This window comes from Phallusia mammillata, chromosome 4 (genome assembly GCF_965637545.1).
Source record: "Phallusia mammillata chromosome 4, kaPhaMamm4.hap1.1, whole genome shotgun sequence".
Taxonomy (NCBI): Eukaryota; Metazoa; Chordata; class Ascidiacea; order Phlebobranchia; family Ascidiidae; genus Phallusia; species Phallusia mammillata.
Window position 1 is genome coordinate 8,326,226 of NC_137255.1, and position 21,625 is coordinate 8,347,850.

General features: G+C 41.0%; 1 protein-coding gene and 14 non-coding genes across 15 annotated transcripts; 10 read left to right on the forward strand and 5 right to left on the reverse strand.

Moving 5' to 3' along the window:
- Window positions 1-54: 54 nt before the first annotated feature.
- Trnap-ugg (transfer RNA proline (anticodon UGG)) lies at window positions 55-126 on the forward strand. Its single transcript has one exon. It is a non-coding gene; the product is annotated as a tRNA-Pro (tRNA).
- A 1,356-nt stretch (window positions 127-1,482) lies between these two features.
- Trnap-ugg (transfer RNA proline (anticodon UGG)) lies at window positions 1,483-1,554 on the forward strand. The gene has a single exon. It is a non-coding gene; the product is annotated as a tRNA-Pro (tRNA).
- A 757-nt stretch (window positions 1,555-2,311) lies between these two features.
- Window positions 2,312-2,383, forward strand: Trnap-ugg (transfer RNA proline (anticodon UGG)). The gene has a single exon. It is a non-coding gene; the product is annotated as a tRNA-Pro (tRNA).
- Window positions 2,384-3,452: 1,069 nt separating this feature from the next.
- On the forward strand, window positions 3,453-4,255 carry LOC145223406 (uncharacterized). The gene has a single exon (XM_080089834.1). The coding sequence runs from the start codon at window positions 3,453-3,455 to the stop codon at window positions 4,230-4,232; it is 780 nt and encodes a 259-aa protein (XP_079945960.1). The 3' UTR covers window positions 4,233-4,255.
- Window positions 4,256-4,895: 640 nt separating this feature from the next.
- Window positions 4,896-4,968, reverse strand: Trnat-cgu (transfer RNA threonine (anticodon CGU)). Its single transcript has one exon. It is a non-coding gene; the product is annotated as a tRNA-Thr (tRNA).
- A 138-nt stretch (window positions 4,969-5,106) lies between these two features.
- On the forward strand, window positions 5,107-5,178 carry Trnap-ugg (transfer RNA proline (anticodon UGG)). The gene has a single exon. It is a non-coding gene; the product is annotated as a tRNA-Pro (tRNA).
- A 915-nt stretch (window positions 5,179-6,093) lies between these two features.
- Window positions 6,094-6,166, reverse strand: Trnak-cuu (transfer RNA lysine (anticodon CUU)). The gene has a single exon. It is a non-coding gene; the product is annotated as a tRNA-Lys (tRNA).
- A 1,825-nt stretch (window positions 6,167-7,991) lies between these two features.
- On the forward strand, window positions 7,992-8,063 carry Trnap-ugg (transfer RNA proline (anticodon UGG)). The gene has a single exon. It is a non-coding gene; the product is annotated as a tRNA-Pro (tRNA).
- A 335-nt stretch (window positions 8,064-8,398) lies between these two features.
- Window positions 8,399-8,471, reverse strand: Trnak-cuu (transfer RNA lysine (anticodon CUU)). The gene has a single exon. It is a non-coding gene; the product is annotated as a tRNA-Lys (tRNA).
- Window positions 8,472-10,311: 1,840 nt separating this feature from the next.
- On the forward strand, window positions 10,312-10,383 carry Trnap-ugg (transfer RNA proline (anticodon UGG)). Its single transcript has one exon. It is a non-coding gene; the product is annotated as a tRNA-Pro (tRNA).
- A 322-nt stretch (window positions 10,384-10,705) lies between these two features.
- Window positions 10,706-10,778, reverse strand: Trnak-cuu (transfer RNA lysine (anticodon CUU)). Its single transcript has one exon. It is a non-coding gene; the product is annotated as a tRNA-Lys (tRNA).
- Window positions 10,779-10,912: 134 nt separating this feature from the next.
- On the forward strand, window positions 10,913-10,984 carry Trnap-ugg (transfer RNA proline (anticodon UGG)). The gene has a single exon. It is a non-coding gene; the product is annotated as a tRNA-Pro (tRNA).
- A 7,342-nt stretch (window positions 10,985-18,326) lies between these two features.
- Window positions 18,327-18,399, reverse strand: Trnak-cuu (transfer RNA lysine (anticodon CUU)). Its single transcript has one exon. It is a non-coding gene; the product is annotated as a tRNA-Lys (tRNA).
- A 137-nt stretch (window positions 18,400-18,536) lies between these two features.
- On the forward strand, window positions 18,537-18,608 carry Trnap-cgg (transfer RNA proline (anticodon CGG)). Its single transcript has one exon. It is a non-coding gene; the product is annotated as a tRNA-Pro (tRNA).
- A 546-nt stretch (window positions 18,609-19,154) lies between these two features.
- Window positions 19,155-19,226, forward strand: Trnap-agg (transfer RNA proline (anticodon AGG)). Its single transcript has one exon. It is a non-coding gene; the product is annotated as a tRNA-Pro (tRNA).
- The last annotated feature ends 2,399 nt before the right edge of the window (window positions 19,227-21,625 follow it).

The window sequence follows — 21,625 nt, forward strand, 5'->3', positions numbered from 1 at the left end:
TGTTTGAAGTTTCTGTCTAGAACCAGGGTAATACATTGATGCAATTAACACATCGGCTCGTTGGTCTAGGGGTATGATTCTCGCTTTGGGTGCGAGAGGTCCCGGGTTCAAATCCCGGACGCGCCCTTCCACAAAATATTTGGTGTCAAATTGCATGTATATTTTGAATTGCGGGGTTATCGAAACATATTTCTGTGTCACATCCTATCCTTCCGTATCTGACTAGGAAATATATCATTAGTAAAAACGGTTAAGTTCATGAAGTCAAATTCCTTACTTCGATCATTTAATGGATTTGTTTTTCAATGCATTCCAAATCGCCGACCTAAAATGTTGTCTTTGCCTGGAATGTTTTGGCAACAGTCATGCCAAATACTTGAAAAGAATTCCAAAACAGCCACTTTTCTTGGTTAAAAAATCTGTCTGATCCAATCAAATATTTTGCACAAAATTTCGCCCAACGTGGGGCTCGAACCCACGACCGTAGGAGTAAGAGCCCGACGCTCTACCGACTGAGCTAGCCGGATGCATAACATTGTGGCCGAATCAAAAGGCATGAAAATTCCAAGGAATTACACTTTTCGTAGGTTTGAATATACGACAAAGGAAAATGTTTGAACTTACTGTTCAGAACAAGGCTAATACATTGGTGCAATTGACACATCGGCTCGTTGGTCTAGGGGTATGATTCTCGCTTTGGGTGCGAGAGGTCCCGGGTTCAAATCCCGGTCAAGCCCTTCCACAAAATATTTGGTGTCAAATTGCATGTATATTTTGAATTGCGGGGTTACCGAAACATATTTCTGTGTCACATCCTATCCTTCCGTATCTGACTAGGAAATATATCATTAGTAAAAACGGTTAAGTTCATGAAGTCAAATTCCTTACTTCGATCATTTAATGGATTTGTTTTTTAGTGCAATGCAATTTTTTAGTGATTCTCGCTTCGGGTGCGAGAGGTCAATTCCCGGTCGAGCCCTTCAGCATTACTTTTGGTCCCAAAGTGCAAATATATTTTAAATGACGGAGTTTTGCAACATGTATCATTTGCAAAAACAATTAACTTCTTTTAATTGTTTTTTTTAGTACAACCCAAATTGCCGACCAAAAAATGTTGTCTTTGCCTGGAATGTTTTGGCAACAGTCATGCCAAATACTTGAAAAGAATTCGAAACCAGCCGCTTTTTCTGGTTGAAAAATCTGTCTGAACCAATCAAATAATTTGCACAATATTTCTCTCAACGTTGGACTCAAATCCCCTGAGCTAGCCTCTCAACGTTGGACTCGAATCGACTGATCTAGCCGGATGCATAACATTGTGGCCGAATCAAAAGGCATGAAAATTCCAAGGAATTACACTTTTCGTAGGTGTGAATATACGACAAAGTAAAATGTTTGAACTTACTGTTCAGAACAAAATGTTGAAAATGTTTGAAGTTTCTGTCTGGAACCAGGGTAATACATTGATGCAATTAACACATCGGCTCGTTGGTCTAGGGGTATGATACTCGCTTTGGGTGCAAGAGGTCCCGGGTTCAAATCCCGGACGCGCCCTTCCACAAAATATTTGGTGTCAAATTGCATGTATATTTTGAATTGCGGGGTTATGGAAACATATTTCTGTGTCACATCCTATCCTTCCGTATCTGACTAGGAAATATATCATTAGTAAAAACGGTTAAGTTCATGAAGTCAAATTCCTTACTTCGATCATTTAATGGATTTGTTTTTCAATGCATTCCAAATCGCCGACCTAAAATGTTGTCTTTGCGGGAATGTTTTGGCAACAGTCATGCCAAATACTTGAAAAGAATTCCAAAACAGCCACTTTTTCTGGTTAAAATATCTGTCTGATCCAATCAAATATTTTGCACAAAATTTCGCCCAACGTGGGGCTCGAACCCACGACCGTAGGATTAAACAATTAACTTCTTTTAATAGTTTTTTTTAGTGCAACCCAAATTGCCGACCAAAAAATGTGGTCTTTGCCTGGAATGTTTTGGCAACAGTCATGCCAAATACTTGAAAAGAATTCCAAAACAGCCACTTTTTCTGGTTAAAAAATCTGTCTGATCCAATCAAATATTTTGCACAAAATTTCGCCCAACGTGGGGCTCGAACCCACGACCGTAGGAGTAAGAGCCCGACGCTCTACCGACTGAGCTAGCCGGATGCACAACATTGTGGCCGAATCAAAAGGCATGAAAATTCCAAGGAATTACACTTTTCGTAGGTTTGAATATACGACAAAGGAAAATGTTTGAACTTACTGTTCAGAACAAGGCTAATACATTGGTGCAATTGACACATCGGCTCGTTGGTCTAGGGGTATGATTCTCGCTTTGGGTGCGAGAGGTCCCGGGTTCGAATCCCGGTCAAGCCCTTCCACAATACTTTTGGTGGCAAATTGCACATATATTTTGAATGACGAGGTTATGGAAACATATTTCTGTGTCATATCCTATCTTTCCGTATCTGACCAGGAAATGTATCATTTGTAAAAACGGTTTAGTTCCAGGAGCCAAAATCCTTGCTTCGATCATTTAATGGATTTGTTTTTTAGTGCAATGCAATTTTTTAGTGATTCTCGCTTCGGGTGCGAGAGGTCAATTCCCGGTCGAGCCCTTCAGCATTACTTTTGGTCCCAAAGTGCAAATATATTTTAAATGACGGAGTTATGCAACATGTATCATTTGCAAAAACAATTAACTTCTTTTAATAGTTTTTTTTAGTGCAATCCAAATTGCCGTCCAAAAAATGTTGTCTTTGCCTGGAATGTTTTGGCAACACTCATGCCAAATACTTGAAAAGAATTCGAAACCAGCCGCTTTTTCTGGTTGAAAAATCTGTCTGAACCAATCAAATAATTTGCACAATATTTCTCTCAACGTTGGACTCGAATCCACGAGCGTTGGATTGAGAGTCCAACGCTCTACCGATGAGCTAGCCGGGCGCACAACATTGCGGCCGAATCAAAAGGCATGAAAGTTCCAAGGAATTATACATTTCGTAGGTGTGAATATACGACAAAGGAAAATGTTTGAACTTACTGTTCAGAACAAGGCTAATACATTGGTGCAATTGTCACATCGGCTCCTTGGTCTAGGGGTATGTTTCTCGCTTTGGGGCGAGAGGTCCCGGGTTCAAATCCCGGACGAGCCCTTCTACAACACTTTTGGTCGCAACGTACAAGTATATTTTCAATGATTAGGTTGTCGATACACGTCTATCTTATATCGTACGCTTCCGTGCCATACGATCAAATCTATCATTTGTAAAAACAAACATTTAAAGTTTGGTACAGGATCTATCCCGCAAGTAGTAGGCATCTTTTTGTCGACGATCACTGATAAAAGAACCGCTGTTTTTTGCATGGGACGTCGCATCATCCTCGCTACATCTTTCGTGGGATTGTGTTGGGTGAAGCATGTAGGCTAAGAAGATTAAATCAAATGCAGGAAGACTACATGTTAAGCCTAGTAAGACTTCCTGAGAAGTGCCACCGTTCCGGTTTTCCTGTATTAATTACGGAACAATGTATGCAAGTAGCAAGAGAATGGGTACAGCGTTTCGCGCCGCCTAAAGAAAAAACAGACCAACATAGAATAGCTTGGGCTACATCGTTTCCACGGCTTCTCACGTTAACCACGAAAGAAAAGAATCTACAACCGCTGGCTAAAACCGTTTACAAAAATGCTTTAACCATCGGGAATGTTCTTACCAACTACAAAGGCTTGGCACATGGACGTATGAAACAAGTTGCCGACGGCCAATCGGGTCCTTGCAAAAAGTGCGCATTGTGTGGAAACCATGGCGTACATGAGGCGATGGTGTATGAGCAGTGTATTTTTGCCACTCGCAGCAAAGATATCAGATTAAAACAGGTGCTTGACTGCAAAAAGTATGGTGTGTATGCGGCCACTTGCCGCATATGTAAAGAACAATACATCGGCCAAACCAAAAACCGGTTGAGCACCCGATGGAACCACCATAGATCGGTATGGAAAGAACACGATATTAAAGAAGGTAACGATAATGCAGCGCTGTTGCGCCATTACGCAGTTAAACACCCTGAACTCTTCGCCACCTATCCTGATATTGCCGAGTGTTTTTGTGTCACGTTTTTACAGCAGCCGCCTTTTAAAGACTTGGACGCTTGTGAAGCAAAATGGCTCAAAATTACCCAAGCTACTATTAATATTCAAAAAATGGTTTTGCCCAGGGTGCGATAACTCCATTCATTATTTTATATCATTTTATTCTTTTACTGATTTTTATCGATTTTATTTTGTATTTCATTTGGACTGGGTTGTTTGTTTGTGTTCACTCTAGAGTTTTTTCGTTGCCCGTGGACTAGACGGTTATCTCGTCTCTCCACTTTTCCTTCTTTTTTATCTGGGTGTGCACTGTTCCCTTATCGCTTGTTGCAGTGTGTAATTTTTGTGTAGCTTAGACGCAGTTCTGTCGCAGATCTTGCATAGTCAGCAAGGGCTTGTAGCAGGTTGCCGTATCTCTTTGCTGTGTTTAATATGGTTTTAGTTCATTGCTTGGTTTGTTTTACTTTTACACTCGTTGTTTCACAGAACGACTGAAGATGCCCTTTTGGGGTGAAATATATATCGTTAAACAACTTTGTTGACTGATTTTGATTAGGAAGCACTGTTGCTTCGTCAATTATTCTTGAAAAAACAAACCAACAATTAAATGCGTGTAAGCAACGTTTCTTACTTCGATCTTTGAACAGTTTGTTTGTTCAATGCAACATAATTGCCACTTAAACGAAATGTTGTCTTTGTGTCAAATGCTTTGATACAAGTCATGCCAAACATTTGAAAAGAATTCCAAATCAGCTAGTTTGCCTGATTTTCAAATCTGTCTCATCCATTCTAATGCTTCGTCTAACGTGCGGCTCGAACCCACGACCGTTGGATTACGAGTCCAACGCTCTACCGACTGAGCAAGCCGGGCGCACAAGGTTGTCAACTCAAAGTGCGTAAACCTTCCAAGCAATACACATCATGCACATAGGTGTGAACATACGATAATGGCAAAGGTTCGAACTTTCTGTTTAGAACAAGCTTTATGTATACATGCAGTTAACACATCGGCTCGTTGGTCTATGGGTATGATTCTCGCTTTGGGTGCGAGAGGTCCCGGGTTCAAATCCTGGACGAGCCCTTCTACAACACTTTTGGTCACAACGTACAAGTCTATTTTCAATGATTAGGTTGTCGATACACGTCTGTCTTATATCGTACGCTTCCGTGCCATACGATCAAATCTATCATTTGAAAAAACAAACCAACAATTAAATGCGTGAACGCAACGTTTCTTACTTCGATCTTTGAACAGTTCGTTTGTTCAATGCAATATAATTGCCACTTAAACAAAATGTTGTCTTTGTGTCAAATGCTTTGATACAAGTCATCCAAACATTTGAAAAGAATTCCAAATCAGCTAGTTTGGCTGATTTACAAATCTGTCTCATGCATTCTAATGCTTCGCCCAACCTGGGGCTCGAATCCACGACCGTTGGATTAAGAGTCCAACGCTCTACCGACTGAGCTAGCCGAGCGCACAAGGTTGTCAACTCAAAGTGCGTAAACCTTCCAAGCAATACACATCACATAGGTGTGAACATACGATAATGGCAAAGGTTCGAACTTTCTGTTTACAACAAGCCTTATGCATACATGCAGTTAACACTTCGGCTGGTTGGTCAAGGGGTATGATTCTCGCTTCGGGTGCGAGAGGTCCCGTGTTCAAATCCCGGACGATCCCTTCTACAACATTTTTGGTCGCAACGTACAAGTATATTTTGAATGACTGGGTTATCGAACAATCTGTCTTATATCGTACGCTTCCGTGTTTTGCAATCAAATGTATCATAAACAAACAATTAAATGCGTGAACGCAACGTTTCTCACTTCGATCTTTAAACAGTTTGTTTGTTCAATGCAATATAATTGCCACTTAAACAATATGTTGTCTCTGTGTCAAATGCTTTGATACAAGTCATCCAAACATTTGAAAAGAATTCCAAATCAGCTAGTTTGCCTGATTTACAAATCTGCCTCATCCATTCTAATGCTTCGCCCAACTTGGGGCTCGAACCCACGACCGTTGGATTAAGCGTCCAACGCTCTACCGACTGAGCTAGCCGGGCGCACAAGGTTGTCAACTCAAAGTGCGTAAACCTTCCAAGCAACACACATTACATAGGTGTGAACATACGATAATGGCAAAGGTTCGAACTTTCTGTTTAGATCAAGCTTTATGTATACATGCAGTTAACACATCGGCTCGTTGGTCTAGGGCAGTGGTCACCAAACTACGGTCCGCGGGCCGGATCCGGCCCTCGAGGTCATTTCATCCGACCCGCGACCACATTTTTTGGTTTGCCAAATCGTGTTGATAACTTTGTAACATTCAAAAATTAATCTACTCCTTACGAAAGTTTTCCTGTCGCGATATGTAGAATTGATATTACCTAGTTTCATAGGATTACAACGCTCAACATTGATCCAAAGCCGGTTTGTTACGTCACAAATTGAACTACAAGTGTTAATTGTGTGCAAACAATTGCCTTATTTTGTTAGTTGTAACGTAATATACAAGCATTGCTCGTATGATGAGACCAGCTGTACAGTTTAACAGTCGCATTACCAGATTTTGAATGGGATTGTGGAAAGACCATCTCTTGGCGCCCCTACAAAAATCACTGGGGCATGTAAACTATGCGGCCCGTGCGAATCAATTTTAAACTTATCCGGCCCGCAGTGTAAAAAGTTTGGTGACCCTTGGTCTAGGGGTATGATTCTCGCTTTGGGTGCGAGAGGTCCCGGGTTCAAATCCCGGACGAGCCCTTCTACAACACTTTTGGTCGCAACGTACAAGTATATTTTGAATGACTGGGTTATCGAACAATCTGTCTTATATCGTACGCTTCCGTGTTTTACAATCAAATCAATCATAAACAAACAATTAAAAACAATTAAATGCGTGAATGCAACGTTTCTCACTTCGATCTTTAAACAGTTTGTTTGTTCAATGCAATATAATTGCCACTTAAACAATATGTTGTCTTTGTGTGAAATGCTTTGATACAAGTCATATGACAAACACTTGAAAAGAATTCCAATTCAGCTAGTTTGCCTGATTTACAAATCTCTCTCATCCAATCTAATACTTCGCACAAAACATCGCCCAACGCGGGGCTCGCACCCACGAGGGTTGGATTAAAAGCCGAACGATCTACTGACTGAGCTAGCCGGGCGCACATGGTTGCAGTCGATTCAAAATGCGTAAACCTTCCAAGCAATACACATCACATAGGTGTGAACATACGACAATGGAAAACGTTCGAACTTTCTGTTTAGATCAAGCCTCATGTATACATGCAGTTGACATATCGGCTCGTTGCTCTATAGCGTTATGATTTTCGTTTGGGTGCGAAAGGTGCCGGGTTCAAATCCCGGACGAGCCCTTCTACAACACTTTTGGTCGCAACAAACCAGTATATTTTGAATGACTGGGTTATCGAACAATCTGTCTTAGATCGTACGCTTCCGTGTTTTGCAATCAAATCTATCATAAACAAACAATTAAATGCGTGAACGCAACGTTTCTCACTTCGATCTTTGAACAGTTTGTCTGTTCAATGCAATATAATTGCCACTTAAACAAAATGTTGTCTTTGTGTCAAATGCTTTGATACAAGTCATACAAACATTTGAAAAGAATTCCAAATCAGCTAGTTTGCCTGATTTACAAATCTGTCTGATCCATTCTAATGCTTCGCCCAACGTGGGGCTCGAACCCAGGACCGTTGGATTAAGAGTCCAACGCTCTACCGACTGAGCTTGCCTGGCGCACAAAGTTGTCAACTCAAAGTGCGTAAACCTTCCAAGCAATACACATCACATAGGTGTGAACATACGATAATGGCAAAGGTTCGAACTTTCTGTTTAGAACAAGCTTTTTAACACATCGGCTCGTTGGTCTAGGGGGATGATTCTCGCTTTGGGTGCGAGAGGTCCCGGGTTCAAATCCCGGACGATCCCTTCTACAACATTTTTGGTCGCAACGTACAAGTATATTTTGAATGACTGGGTTATCGAAACAATCTGTATTATATCGTACGCTTCCATTTGTTACAATCAAATCTATCATTTGAAAAAACGAACAAACAATTAAATGCGTGAAAGCAAGGTTTCTTACTTCGATCTTTAAACTGTTGGTTGGTCAATGCAATATTATTGCCACTTGGTCAAAACGTTGTCTTTGTGTCAAATGCTTTGATACAAGTCATGCCAAACACTTAAAAATAATTCCAAATCAGCTAGTTTGCCTGATTTACAAATCTGTCTCATCCAATCTAATGCTTCGCGCAAAATATCGCCCAACGTGGGGCTCGAACCCATGACCGTTGGATTAAGAGTCCAACGCTCTACCGACTGAGTTAGCCGGGCGCACAAGGTTGCAGTCGACACAAAATGCGTAAACCTTCCAAGCAATACACATCACATAGGTGTGAACATACGACAATGGCAAAGGTTCGAACTTTCTGTTTAGAACAAGCCTCATGTATACATGCAGTTGACATATCGGCTCGTTGCTCTATAGCGTGATGATTTTCGCTTTGGGTGCGAAAGGTGCCGGGTTCAAATCCCGGACGAGCCCTTCTACAACACTTTTGGTCGCAACAAACCAGTATATTTTGAATGACTGGGTTATCGAACAATCTGTCTTGTATCGTACGCTTCCGTGTTTTGCAATCAAATCTATCATAAACAAACAATTAAATGTGTGAACGCAACGTTTCTCACTTCGATCTTTAAACAGTTTGTTTGTTCAATGCAATATAATTGCCACTTAAACAATATGTTGTCTCTGTGTCAAATGCTTTGATACAAGTCATCCAAACATTTGAAAAGAATACCAAATCAGCTAGTTTGCCTGATTTACAAATCTGCCTCATTCATTCTAATGCTTCGCCCAACGTGGGGCTCGAACCCACGACCGTTGGATTAAGCGTCCAACGCTCTACCGTCTGAACTAGCCGGGCGCACAAGGTTGTCAACTCAAAGTGCGTAAACCTTCCAAGCAATACACATCACATAGGTGTGAACATACGATAATGGCAAAGGTTCGAACTTTCTGTTTAGATCAAGCTTTATGTATACATGCAGTTAACACATCGGCTCGTTGGTCTAGGGCAGGGGTCACCAAACTACGGCCCGCGAGCCGGATCCGGCCCTCGAGGTCATTTCATCCGGCCCGCGACCACATTTTTTGGTTTGCCAAATCGTGTTGATAACTTTGTAACATTCAAAAATTAATCTACTCCTTACGAAAGTTTTCCTGTCGCGATATGTAGAATTGATATTACCTAGTTTCATAGGATTACAACGCTCAACATTGATCCAAAGCCGGTTTGTTATGTCACAAATTGAACTACAAGTGTTAATTGTGTGCAAACAATTGCCTTATTTTGTTAGTTGTGACGTAATATACAAGCATTGCTTGTATGGTGTGACCAGCTGTACAGTTTAACAGTCGCATTACCAGATTTTGAATGGGATTGTGGAAAGACCATCTCTTGGCGACCCTATAAAAATCACTGGGGCATGTAAACTATGCGGCCCGTGCGAATCAATTTTAAACTTATCCGGCCCGCAGTGTAAAAAGTTTGGTGGCCCCTGGTCTAAGGGTATGATTCTCGCTTTGGGTGCGAGAGGTCCCGGGTTCAAATCCCGGACGAGCCCTTCTACAACACTTTTGGTCGCAACGTACAAGTATATTTTGAATGACTGGGTTATCGAACAATCTGTCTTATATCGTACGCTTCCGTGTTTTACAATCAAATCTATCATAAACAAACAATTAAAAACAATTAAATGCGTGAACGCAACGTTTCTCACTTCGATCTTTAAACAGTTTGTTTGTTCAATGCAATATAATTGCCACTTAAACAATATGTTGTCTTTGTGTCAAATGCTTTGATACAAGTCATCCAAACATTTGAAAAGAATTCCAAATCAGCTAGTTTGCCTGCTTTACAAATCTGTCTCATCCAATCTAATACTTTGCACAAAATATCGCCCAACGTGGGGCTCGCACCCACGAGGGTTGGATTAAAAGCCCAACGCCCTACTGACTGAGCTAGCCGGGCGCACATGGTTGCAATCGATTCAAAATGCGTAAACCTTCCAAGCAATACACATCACATAGGTGTGAACATACGACAATGGCAAAGGTTCGAACTTTCTGTTTTGAACAAGGCTTATGCATACATGCAATTAACACATCGGCTCGTTGGTCTAGGGGTATGATTTTTGCTTTGGGTGCGAAAGGTCCCGGGTTCAAATCCCGGACGATCCCTTCTACAACATTTTTGGTCGCAACGTACAAACATATTTTGAATGACTGGGTTATCGAAACAATCTGTCTTATATCGTACGCTTCCATTTGTTACAATCAAATCTATCATTTGAAAAAACGAACAAACAATTATATGCGTGTAAGCAAGGTTTCTTACTTCGATCTTTAAACTGTTGGTTGGTCAATGCAATATTCTTGCCACTTGAACAAAACCTTGTCTTTGTGTCAAATGCTTTGATACAAGTCATCCAAACATTTGAAAAGAATTCCAAATCAGCTAGTTTGCCTGATTTACAAATCTGTCTAATGCATTCTAATGCTTCGCCCAACGTGGTGCTCGAACCCACGACCGTTGGATTAAGAGTCCAACGCTCTACCGACTGAGCTAGCCGGGCGCACAAGGTTGTCAACTCAAAGTGCGCTAACATTCCAAGCAATACACATCACATAGGTGTGAACATACGATAATGGCAAAAGTTCGAACTTTCTGTTTAGAACAAGCTTTATGTATACATGCAGTTAACACATCGGCTCGTTGGTCTAGGGGTATGATTCTCGCTTTGGGTGCGAGAGGTCCCGTGTTCAAATCCCGGACGAGCCCTTCTACAACACTTTTGGTCGCAACGTACAAGTATATTTTGAATGATTAGGTTGTCGATACACGGCTGTCTTATATCGTACGCTTTCGTGCCATACAATCAAATCTATCATTTGAAAAAACAAACCAACAATTAAATGCGTGAACGCAACGTTTCTTGCTTCGATCTTTGAACAGTTTGTTTGTTCAATGCAATATAATTGCCACTTAAACGAAATGTTGTCTTTGTGTCAAATGCTTTGATACAAGTCATGACAAACACTTGAAAAGAATTCCAAATCAGCTAGTTTGCCTGATTTACAAATCTGTCTCATCCAATCTAATACTTCGCACAAAATATCGCCCAACGCGGGGCTCGCACCCACGAGGGTTGGATTAAAAGCCCAACGCTCTAGCGCAGTGGTTCTCAACCTTTTTTCCTTGCTGCACCCCTTTCAAATCACTAACCAATTTTCGCACCCCCTTTCAAATCACTAACCAATTATCGCACCCCCTTCTGTAATTGCTTAAATATAATATACCTAACCAACCTTAATGATTCTGCATCTCCGCACCCCCTAGGAACAGTTCTCGCACCCCTTGGGGGTGCGTGCACCCCAGGTTAAGAACCCCTGCTCTAGCGACTGAGCTAGCCGGGCGCACATGGTTGCAGTCGATTCAAAAGACGTAAACCTTCCAAGCAATACACGTCACATAGGTGTGAACATACGACAATGGCAAAGGTTCGAACTCTCTGTTTAGAACAAGCCTTATGCATACATGCAGTTAACACATCGGCTCGTTGGTCTAGGGCAGTGGTTCCCAACCTTTTTGACCTTGCGGCACCCTATCAAAGAGATAAATAGTTTGCGGCACCCTGGCAAAACGGGATCAATTTTGTGATGTTTCTGTATTTCAAATAACTGTATGAAATAACACAAAACGAGTTGTACAGTATAGCGCGCGCAAATAAATGTAACTATTCAAAAGCCAGTGTGAAATTGGGGCTTGGCTTTTTGCACAATGTCCTTTAATATATTTTTTTCAATATAAACGTATCAATTTTTGACGCAAATAGAAGCCATTGTACATATGCTTTCAAACGCACCCCAGTTGGGATTAAAATCGTACCAGTTTGTATTCTATCGCGATTTACAATAACCCATTTTGCTGTGCATAGTATTCCGTGCAAAAGTTTCCAACAATGCTAATGTGATGAAACAAGCGAAGCGCCTTCTAGTGTTAAATGAAAAACGAGTGCTTAACAATTATTAGTGGTGGTGTTGGCAGTTCCGAAGGTTTGCAGCGCAGCTTATCATAGGTCGGGTAATTACGAAGTTAATCTCCCCCCATCACTTTGTGCGCCGTGAAACGCAAAACAAAATCATGAAATCTGGCAATAATGATGCGTTTCAATTTCAAACTTTTTAAAACGAAACGTAATACGCACTGAAACTCGGTTAGAAATACATAAATTCCGCACTTTTATTAAAGTTAAAGGAAATAATGCCGCAGTATTGCAATATCAATATCTCGCGGCACCCTTGAGCATCGCAATGGGCACCCCAGGGTGCCGCGGCACCCCGGTTGGGAACCACTGGTCTAGGGGTATGATTCTCGCTTTGGGTGCGAGAGGTCCCGGGTTCAAATCCCGGACGATCCCTTCTACAACATTTTTGGTCGCAACGTACAAGTATATTTTGAATGACTGGGTTATCGAAACAATCTGTATTATATCGTACGCTTCCATTTGTTACAATCAAATCTATCATTTGAAAAAACGAACAAACAATTAAATGCGTGAAAGCAAGGTTTCTTACTTCGATCTTTAAACTGTTGGTTGGTCAATGCAATATTATTGCCACTTGGTCAAAACGTTGTCTTTGTGTCAAATGCTTTGATACAAGTCATGCCAAACACTTAAAAATAATTCCAAATCAGCTAGTTTGCCTGATTTACAAATCTGTCTCATCCAATCTAATACTTCGCGCAAAACATCGCCTAACGTGGGGCTCGAACCCATGACCGTTGGATTAAGAGTCCAACGCTCTACCGACTGAGTTAGCCGGGCGCACAAGGTTGCAGTCGACACAAAATGCGTAAACCTTCCAAGCAATACACATCACATAGGTGTGAACATACGACAATGGCAAAGGTTCGAACTTTCTGTTTAGAATAAGCCTCATGTATACATGCAGTTGACATATCGGCTCGTTGCTCTATAGCGTTATGATTTTCGCTTTGGGTGCGAAAGGTGCCGGGTTCAAATCCCGGACGAGCCCTTCTACAACACCTTTGGTCGCAACGTACCAGTATATTTTGAATGACTGGGTTATCGAACAATCTGTCTTGTATCGTACGCTTCCGTGTTTTGCAATCAAATCTATCATAAACAAACAATTAAATGCGTGAACGCAACGTTTCTCACTTCGATCTTTAAACAGTTTGTTTGTTCAATGCAATATAATTGCCACTTAAACAATATGTTGTCTTTGTGTCAAATGCTTTGATACAAGTCATCCAAACATTTGAAAAGAATTCCAAATCAGCTAGTTTGCCTGGGGCGGCATTATGAACACTTCCTCGCTCGCTAACTTACCGAGCTCGGTAAAAAAATCTTTAGCGAGGACTTAACGAGCGAGCAACTCGGTAACGTATTTGGTATTACGAAGTGTCCTCGCAAACGCCTCGCTAAAGCCTGACGCAAATACGAGAGAATGCGTCAAAATCGTAAGAAAAAAGACGTCTGACTCAGCAAAATCGTCACGCTGCGCTATGCGACACCTTGCGAAAACAATTTTCGCCTGTCATTTATGCTGTTTTTAATGTAAATTTGCAATATAACCCCAAAATGTTTGGATTTCCTAATTTAAGGACAGTTTGGAATTTGTTTATTTGATAAAGTAGCATAAGAACATCAAGAAACATTGCAAGAATTTATTGAAACGTGGACAACAGTTGAAATGGAAGTTTCATATCTTAGAAAAAGTGCAAAACATCTTTTGGTATAATTTTTTATGAAAAGAAAACGTTGGAACTTTATAACGATACGGTAAGATCTGTGATTAACGTAAGTTTGCACTTTACAAAATGATTTACAATTTCTAACTGGTGACATTAGGGTGATTTTCATTTATGTTTGAAACAATGACAACTTTATTATACCTAAACACATGTGTTGTACAACTCATTTTATAAAGTTTAATGGTTTGCATCTTCAATTAACCATCCCAATATTACATATTCATTTTTCAATTACAGATTTAAAACAAAATAAGAACCAGTGTCCTCATTTCAAAGAGACAGACCAAAACCATGATGCAGAAAGAGGCTTGCTGGACACACACAAAATAAGTCCAAATTGGAGCATTGTGACCAAAATTTCAGGTCAAATTTGACTGCTGTAAAGCTGAAAAAAGTACAGTGTTAATACTGTACATGGTGTTTGTATTATGTGCATTAGTGTTTCTGTCTATTACCCACCTCACATGGTAATTTAGAACAATTTAATTGTCAATTTGTTCAAAGTTTTTGTGTTTTATTTGTTTTCTCGATTTATTTCAATTTTATTCATGTAATGCTACACTGTCACTGTTTGTTTCTAATAAACACAAGTACATGCAGATCATTACGTTTGTTGTGGCGGTTCCCTAATGGCAGTGTTTGCAGGCAGAGATTTGAGACACATTACAAAACGGACAAGTATTTTAAAAAATACATGACAATGTTATCAATTTAACACAAAATAACTACTGTGATCAATAAAAACAACCTATCTTGACACGTGCATCTTATAGCTAGAGTGTTGAAAGAAAATATGGAGGGTGTAAACAACTTTGAGTCACTACCACACGGACGGTTAGTACAATAGCTTAAATGTTGTGTTTGCCCAAATTAGATTTCTTAAGGAAGTATATAATAAGGACTTGTTCTTCCAGCATCAGATACTTTTTACCGGAAGTTTTGCAACTTATTTTAACTGGAAAATGTGTAAATCCTCGTGAATTGATGGCATCAATCCAATACAGTTATTCTTCGCAAACTCCATTTTAAAATTAAATTAAAGCCGACATTTGCGATTTTTCTTCGTTTGTACAAACTTTTACCAACAAAATACGTAGCCACAATTGATTTTCGACGTGACTGTGTGGCTTTGTCAACAACAATTTAGCGTTAGCGAGTGGTCTGAGGTCCTCGTTAGTTAGCGAGGAGTTTAGCGAGTTCCGGTTAGCGAGACGGGGGTTCGTAATACCAAACCTCAACTTAACGAGATCGTGCGTCAATACCGAGCTCGCTAAACTTAGCGAGATGTGTTCGTAATGCCGCCCCTGATTTACAAATCTGTCTCATCCATTCTAATGCTTCGCCCAACGTGGGGGCTCGAACCCACGACCGTTGGATTAAGAGTCTAACGCTCTACGGACTGAGCTAGCCGGGCGCACAAGGTTGTCAACTCAAAGTGCGTAAACCTTCCAAGCAATACACATCACATAGGTGTGAACATACGATAATGGCAAAGGATCGAACTTTCTGGTTAAAACAATTCTTGTTTATACGTGCAGTTCACACATTGGCTCGTTGGTCTAGGGCAGGGTTTCCCAAAGTGGGGTCCGCGGACCCCTGGGGGTCCGCAAAGACTGCACAGGGGGTCCCTGACGATATGACAAAATGGCGAAAACAGGCTTGACATTGTATGGTACCGTACTTCCATTGTCGCAGATGAATGTTTCCGTGATTCGTAACTAAAATGAATTATTTAATGAATGTTAGGCCGTGTCAATCTTAAATATTTGAAATGAATTAGTACGTCTTGGTAGTTGCTCTACCTAAAAATTGCATTCGGCGTCTATGATGCAACAATTAAAAGTACGGTGTATAGCAGTCGGGAAGGTTTGCCATATAGCTACAAGGCTAAACTGTTTTTCGGTTATCTACCTGTAGGTCTATGTAGTCCGAGCATTAAAACAGATAACCCCATAGGTGGTAAGGTTATGAAGTTCTGAAGTTTCAATTTTTGTTCGAATTGGCCTTAGGCCTAGCTTAATAATTCAAAATAATACATAAAAACATAGAAATAACTCAATGCGAAGGGACGATGTTTAGGTCAAAGTCTATATAAAACACAAGTTGTCCAACCTATTGTTACGCAATAGAACCTTGGAGCCAGATTGTGTCCAAAATGATACTGTGGGTGGAGAAAAATAACACATAAATTGTCTGATTTTTACAAACTGGAGAGCATAGACGCGAATTTGATTCGCCATCGCTGGTTAGGCGGAAAATTGATGCGACATAAGATTGGGGTCCGCGAAAAAACATTTTGACATATAGGGGTCCATTGTCCAAAAAGTTTGGAAACTCCTGGTCTAGGGGTATGATTCTTGCTTAGGGTGCGAGAGGTCCCGGGTTAAAATCCCGGACGAGCCCTTTTATAACACTTTTGGTCGCAACGTACAAGTACATTTTAATTGACTGGGTTATCGAAACGTGTCTGTCTTATATCATACGCATCCGTGTCTTACAATCAAACCTATCATTTGAAAAAAAAACAATTGATGCGTGAACACAACGTTGCTTACTTCGATTTTTGAACAGTTTGTTTGTCCAATGCAATATGATTGCCACCTAAACAAAATGTTGTAGTTGTGTCAAATGCTTTGGTACAAATCATGCCAAACAATTGAAAAGAAAGCCAAATCAGCTAGTTTGTCAGATTTGCGAATCAGTCTGATACAGTCTAATACTTCGCGCAAAATATCACACAACGAGGGGCTCGAAACAACGACGTTTGGATTAAGAGTCCAACGCTCTACCGACTGAGCTAGCCGGGTGCACAAGGTTGCAGTCGGCTCAAAATGCGCAAACCTTCCAAGCAATACACATCACAAAGGTGTGAACATACGATAATGGCAAAGTTTCGAACTTTCGTTTTAGAACAAGCCTTATGTATACATGCAGTTGGCACATCAGCTCGTTGGTCTAGGGCAGGGGTGGCCAACCCGCGGCTCGCGAGCCGCATGCGGCTCTTCGCCTGGTTTTATGCGGCTCTTACATCGTTGTCGAAGTTTGGGGTCACTGTGTATATTTTGGTTAGTATGTGACAATCTGGTACAAAAATAGTTAAATTTGAAGTAAAGCTTTAACAATTTTGCTTTTGAACAAACCATTATCGGTATGGCCACAAACGGTAACCTTGCCTTAAAACTGCAACCTTATGTGGCAAATGGCTTGATAATGATGGCATATATTGATTTGTTGAACAATGAATGGTTGCTCATTATTGCGTATGCGAATGAGACACAAAGCAACAGCAATATTTACAACAAATGTGTTCCAAAGTAAATTTAATGCTTCAATCCGTTGTTCTTCGGGTTATGGCAAACGTTATGTTTTATGGGCAGTTTGTCTTGGCTTTGAATTGAGCGATTGTTGGTGCTGATTGCATCAGTGACGTCGAAATGAATTTAGTTTCGCCACTTTGCATTTTTGTGAAACTCGGTGCCTAGTTTAGGGCGCATGTGCGTTAGATGAAAATACCGCAAAGTTTTTCAGCAGGGAAAATCACAATTTTTGTCAAGTTAACCTTCAAAATGGCGGTGAAAAGATTTTAGCAATTCACCAGACATGAATCTCACCGCACGTTACTTATAGAATGAGAAAAAAGGGGTTTTTAATTCATATGTTTTTGTTTGTTGGATTCGTTGAATTGAGAGTTTGTGTGTGCTAGACAGTGCAAATCATTTATTGTTGAAAATGACTGACCCGTGGTCTATACTCTACACAAGTCAAAAAAAATGTGTCATTATTATGTTGGTGCATGTGCGACATTTATAATAAATCTGGCTAGGCACAGGTCTGAGTGTGTGTGAGGAAGGGACGAGGCATTAAACATATGTGCTTATGTGTATAATGTGGCTCTTTGTGGTAACACAATAAAAAATATGGCTCTTAAGCTTCGACCGGTTGGCCACCCCTGGTCTAGGGGTATGATTCTCGCTTCGGGTGCGAGAGGTCCCGCGTTCAAATCCCGGACGAGCCCTTCTACAACACTTTTGGTCGCAACGTACAGGTATATTTTGAATGATTGGGTTATCTATAAACGTCTGTCTTATATCGTACGCTTCCGTGTCTTACAATCAAATCTATCATAAACAAACAATTAAATGCGTGAACGCAAGGTTTCTTACTTCGATCTTTGAACAGTTTGTTTGTTACATGCAATATAATTGCCACTTAAACAAAATGTTGTCTTTGCGTCAAATGCTTTGCTACAAGCCATGCCAAACACTTGAAGAGAATTCCAAATCAGCTAGTTTGCCTGATTTACAAATCTGTCTCATCCAATCTAATACTTCGCACAAAATATCGCCCAACGTGGGGCTCGAACCCACGACCATTGGATTAAGAGTCCAACGCTCTACCGCCTGAGCTAGCCGGGCGCACAAGGTTGCAGTCGACACAAAATGCGTAAACCTTCCAAGCAATACACATCACATAGGCGTGAACATACGATAATGGCAAAGGATCGTACTTTCTGGTTAAAACAATTCTTGTTTATACGTGCAGTTCACACATCGGCTCGTTGCTCTAGGGGTATGATTCTCGCTTCGGGTGCGAGACGTCCCGGGTTCAAATCCCGGACGAGCCCTTCTACAACGCTTTTGGTCGCAACGTACAGGTATATTTTGAATGATTGGGTTATCGAAGCATGAGTGTCTTATATCGTACGCTTCCGTTTATTACAATCAAATCTATCATTAGAAAAAACAAACCAACAATTAAATGCGTGAACGCAAGGTTTCTTGCTTCGATCTTTGAACAGTTTGTTTGTTACATGCAATATAATTGCCACTTAAACAAAATGTTGTCTTTGTGTCAAATGCTTTGATACAAGTCATGCTAAACACTTGAAAACAAGTCCAAATCAGCTAGTTTGTCTGATTTACAAATCTGTCTCATCCATTCTATACTTCGCACAAACTATCGCCAAACGTGGGGCTCGAACCCACGACCGTTGCATTAAGAGTCCAACGCTCTACCGACTGAGCTGGCCGAGCGCACAAGGTTGCAGTCGACACAAAATGCGTAAACCTTCCAAGCAATACACATCACATAGGCGTGAACATACGATAATGGCATAGGATCGAACTTTCTGGTTAAAACAATTCTTGTTTATACGTGCAGTTCACACATCGGCTCGTTGGTCTAAGGGTATGATTCTTGCTTAGGGTGCGAGAGGTCCCGGGTTCAAATCCCGGACGAGCCCTTTTTATAACACTTTTGGTCCCAACTTACCAGTACATTTTAATTGACTGGGTTATCGAAACGTATATGTCTTATATCATACGCATCCGTGTCTTACAATCAAATTTATCATTTGAAAAAAAAAACAAGTTTCGAACTTTCTGTTTAGAACAAGCCTTATGTATACATGCAATGCTTCGCACAAACTATCGCCCAACGTGGGGCTCGAACCCACGACCGTTGGATTAAGAGTCCAACGCTCTACCGACTGCGCAAGCCAGGCGCACAAGGTTGCAGTCGACACAAAATGCGACAACCTTCCAAGCAATACACATCACACAGGCGTGAACATACGATAATGGCAAAGGATCGAACTTTCTGGTTAAAACAATTCTTGTTTATACGTGCAGTTGACACATCGGCTCCTATTGTGACATCATAACACACATGGACGATAGACTTCATAGGACAAGGATTGAGTCAAGTTATATATACCAGAAAATTTATCGGTTTGTTGTGTTGACCGCTACTGTACAGAAACTTCGTTGGAAGAAAGGACTTAGTTTAAAGTGAATTTGAATGCTTCAATAACGTATAATGCAAGTCACATGTAAAGACGTTAAATTACGTTGGTGGTACGCAGACTTACAAAAGGGGGCCGTGACTACGAAAAGGTTAAGAACCCAGGTTTAGGTGGTACGCAACAATAAAAAAAATTGTCAAGTGGTACGCGATCCGTACAAGTTTGAGAAACACTGGTCTAGGGGTATGATTCTCGCTTTGGGTGCGAGAGGTCCCGGGTTCAAATCCCGGACGAGCCCTTCTAGAACACTTTTGGTCGCAACGTACAAGTACATTTTAAATGACTGGGTAATCGATACACGTCTGTCTTATATTGTACGCTTCCGTGCCTTACAATCAAATCTATCATTTGAAAAAACAAACCAAAAAATAAATGCGTGAACGCAAGGTTTCTTACTTCGATCTTTGAACAGTTTGTTTGTTACATGCAATATAATTGCCACTTAAACAAAATGTTGTCTTCCTGTCAAATGCTTTGGTACAAGCCATGCCAAACACTTGAAAAGAATTCCAAATCAGCTAGTTTGCCTGATTTACAAATCTGTCTCATCCAATCTAACACTTCGCACAAACTATCGCCCAACGTGGGGCTCGAAGCCACGACCGTTGTACTAAGAGTCCAACGCTCTAGCGACTGAGCTAGCTGGGCGCACAAGCTTGCAGTCGACTCAAAATGCGTAAACCTTCCAAGCAATACACATCACATAGGTGTGAACATACGACAATGGCAAAGGTTCGAACTTTCTGATTTGAACAAGCCTTATTGTATACATGCAGTTAACACATCGGCACGTTGGTCTAGGGCAGTAGTTCTCAAACTGTGCGTCGCGACGCCCTGGTGCGTCGTTTCAATCTTCCAAGGGCGTCACAGAATAGTTTCGTTTCGTGGCTATTTGTTGTTGTATCAATAAACACAGCTTTACTAACAAGTTTCCTCAATAACTTTTATTTCCTGGTGCGTCGCAAGTCCAGAAAACTTTTCCAGGGGCGTCGCAACAACTAAAAGTTTGAGAACCACTGGTCTAGGGGTATGATTCTCGCTTAGGGTGCAAGAGGTCCCGGATTCAAATCCCGGACGAGCCCTTCTATAACACTTTTTGTCGCAACGTACATGTACATTTTAAATGACTGGGTTATCGATACACGTCTGTCTTATATCGTACGCTTCCGTGACTTACGATTAAATCTATCATTTGAAAAAACAAACCAACAATTAAATGCGTGAACGCAAGGTTTCTTACTTCGATCTTTGAACAGTTTGTTTGTTACATGCAATATAATTGCCACTTGAACAAAATGTTGTCTTCGTGTCAAATGCTTTGGTACAAGCCATGCCAAACACTTGAAAAGAGTCCAACGCTCTACCGACTGAGCTAGCCGGGCGCACAAGGTTGCAGTCGACTCAAAATGCGTAAACCTTCCAAGCAATACACATCACATAGGTGTGAACATACGACAATGGCAAAGGTTCGAACTTTCTGTTTTGAACAATCCTTATGTATACATGCAGTTAACACATCGGCTCGTTGGTCCAGGCGTATGATTCTCGCTTTGGGTGCGAGTAGTCTCGGGTTCAAATCCCGGACGAGCCCTTCTAGAACACTTTTGGTCGCAACGTACAAGTACATTTTAAATGACTGGGTAATCGATACACGTCTGTCTTATATTGTACGCTTCCGTGCCTTACAATCAAATTTATCATTTGAAAAAAAAAACAAGTTTCGAACTTTCTGTTTAGAACAAGCCTTATGTATACATGCAATGCTTCGCACAAACTATCGCCCAACGTGGGGCTCGAACCCACGACCGTTGGATTAAGAGTCCAACGCTCTACCGACT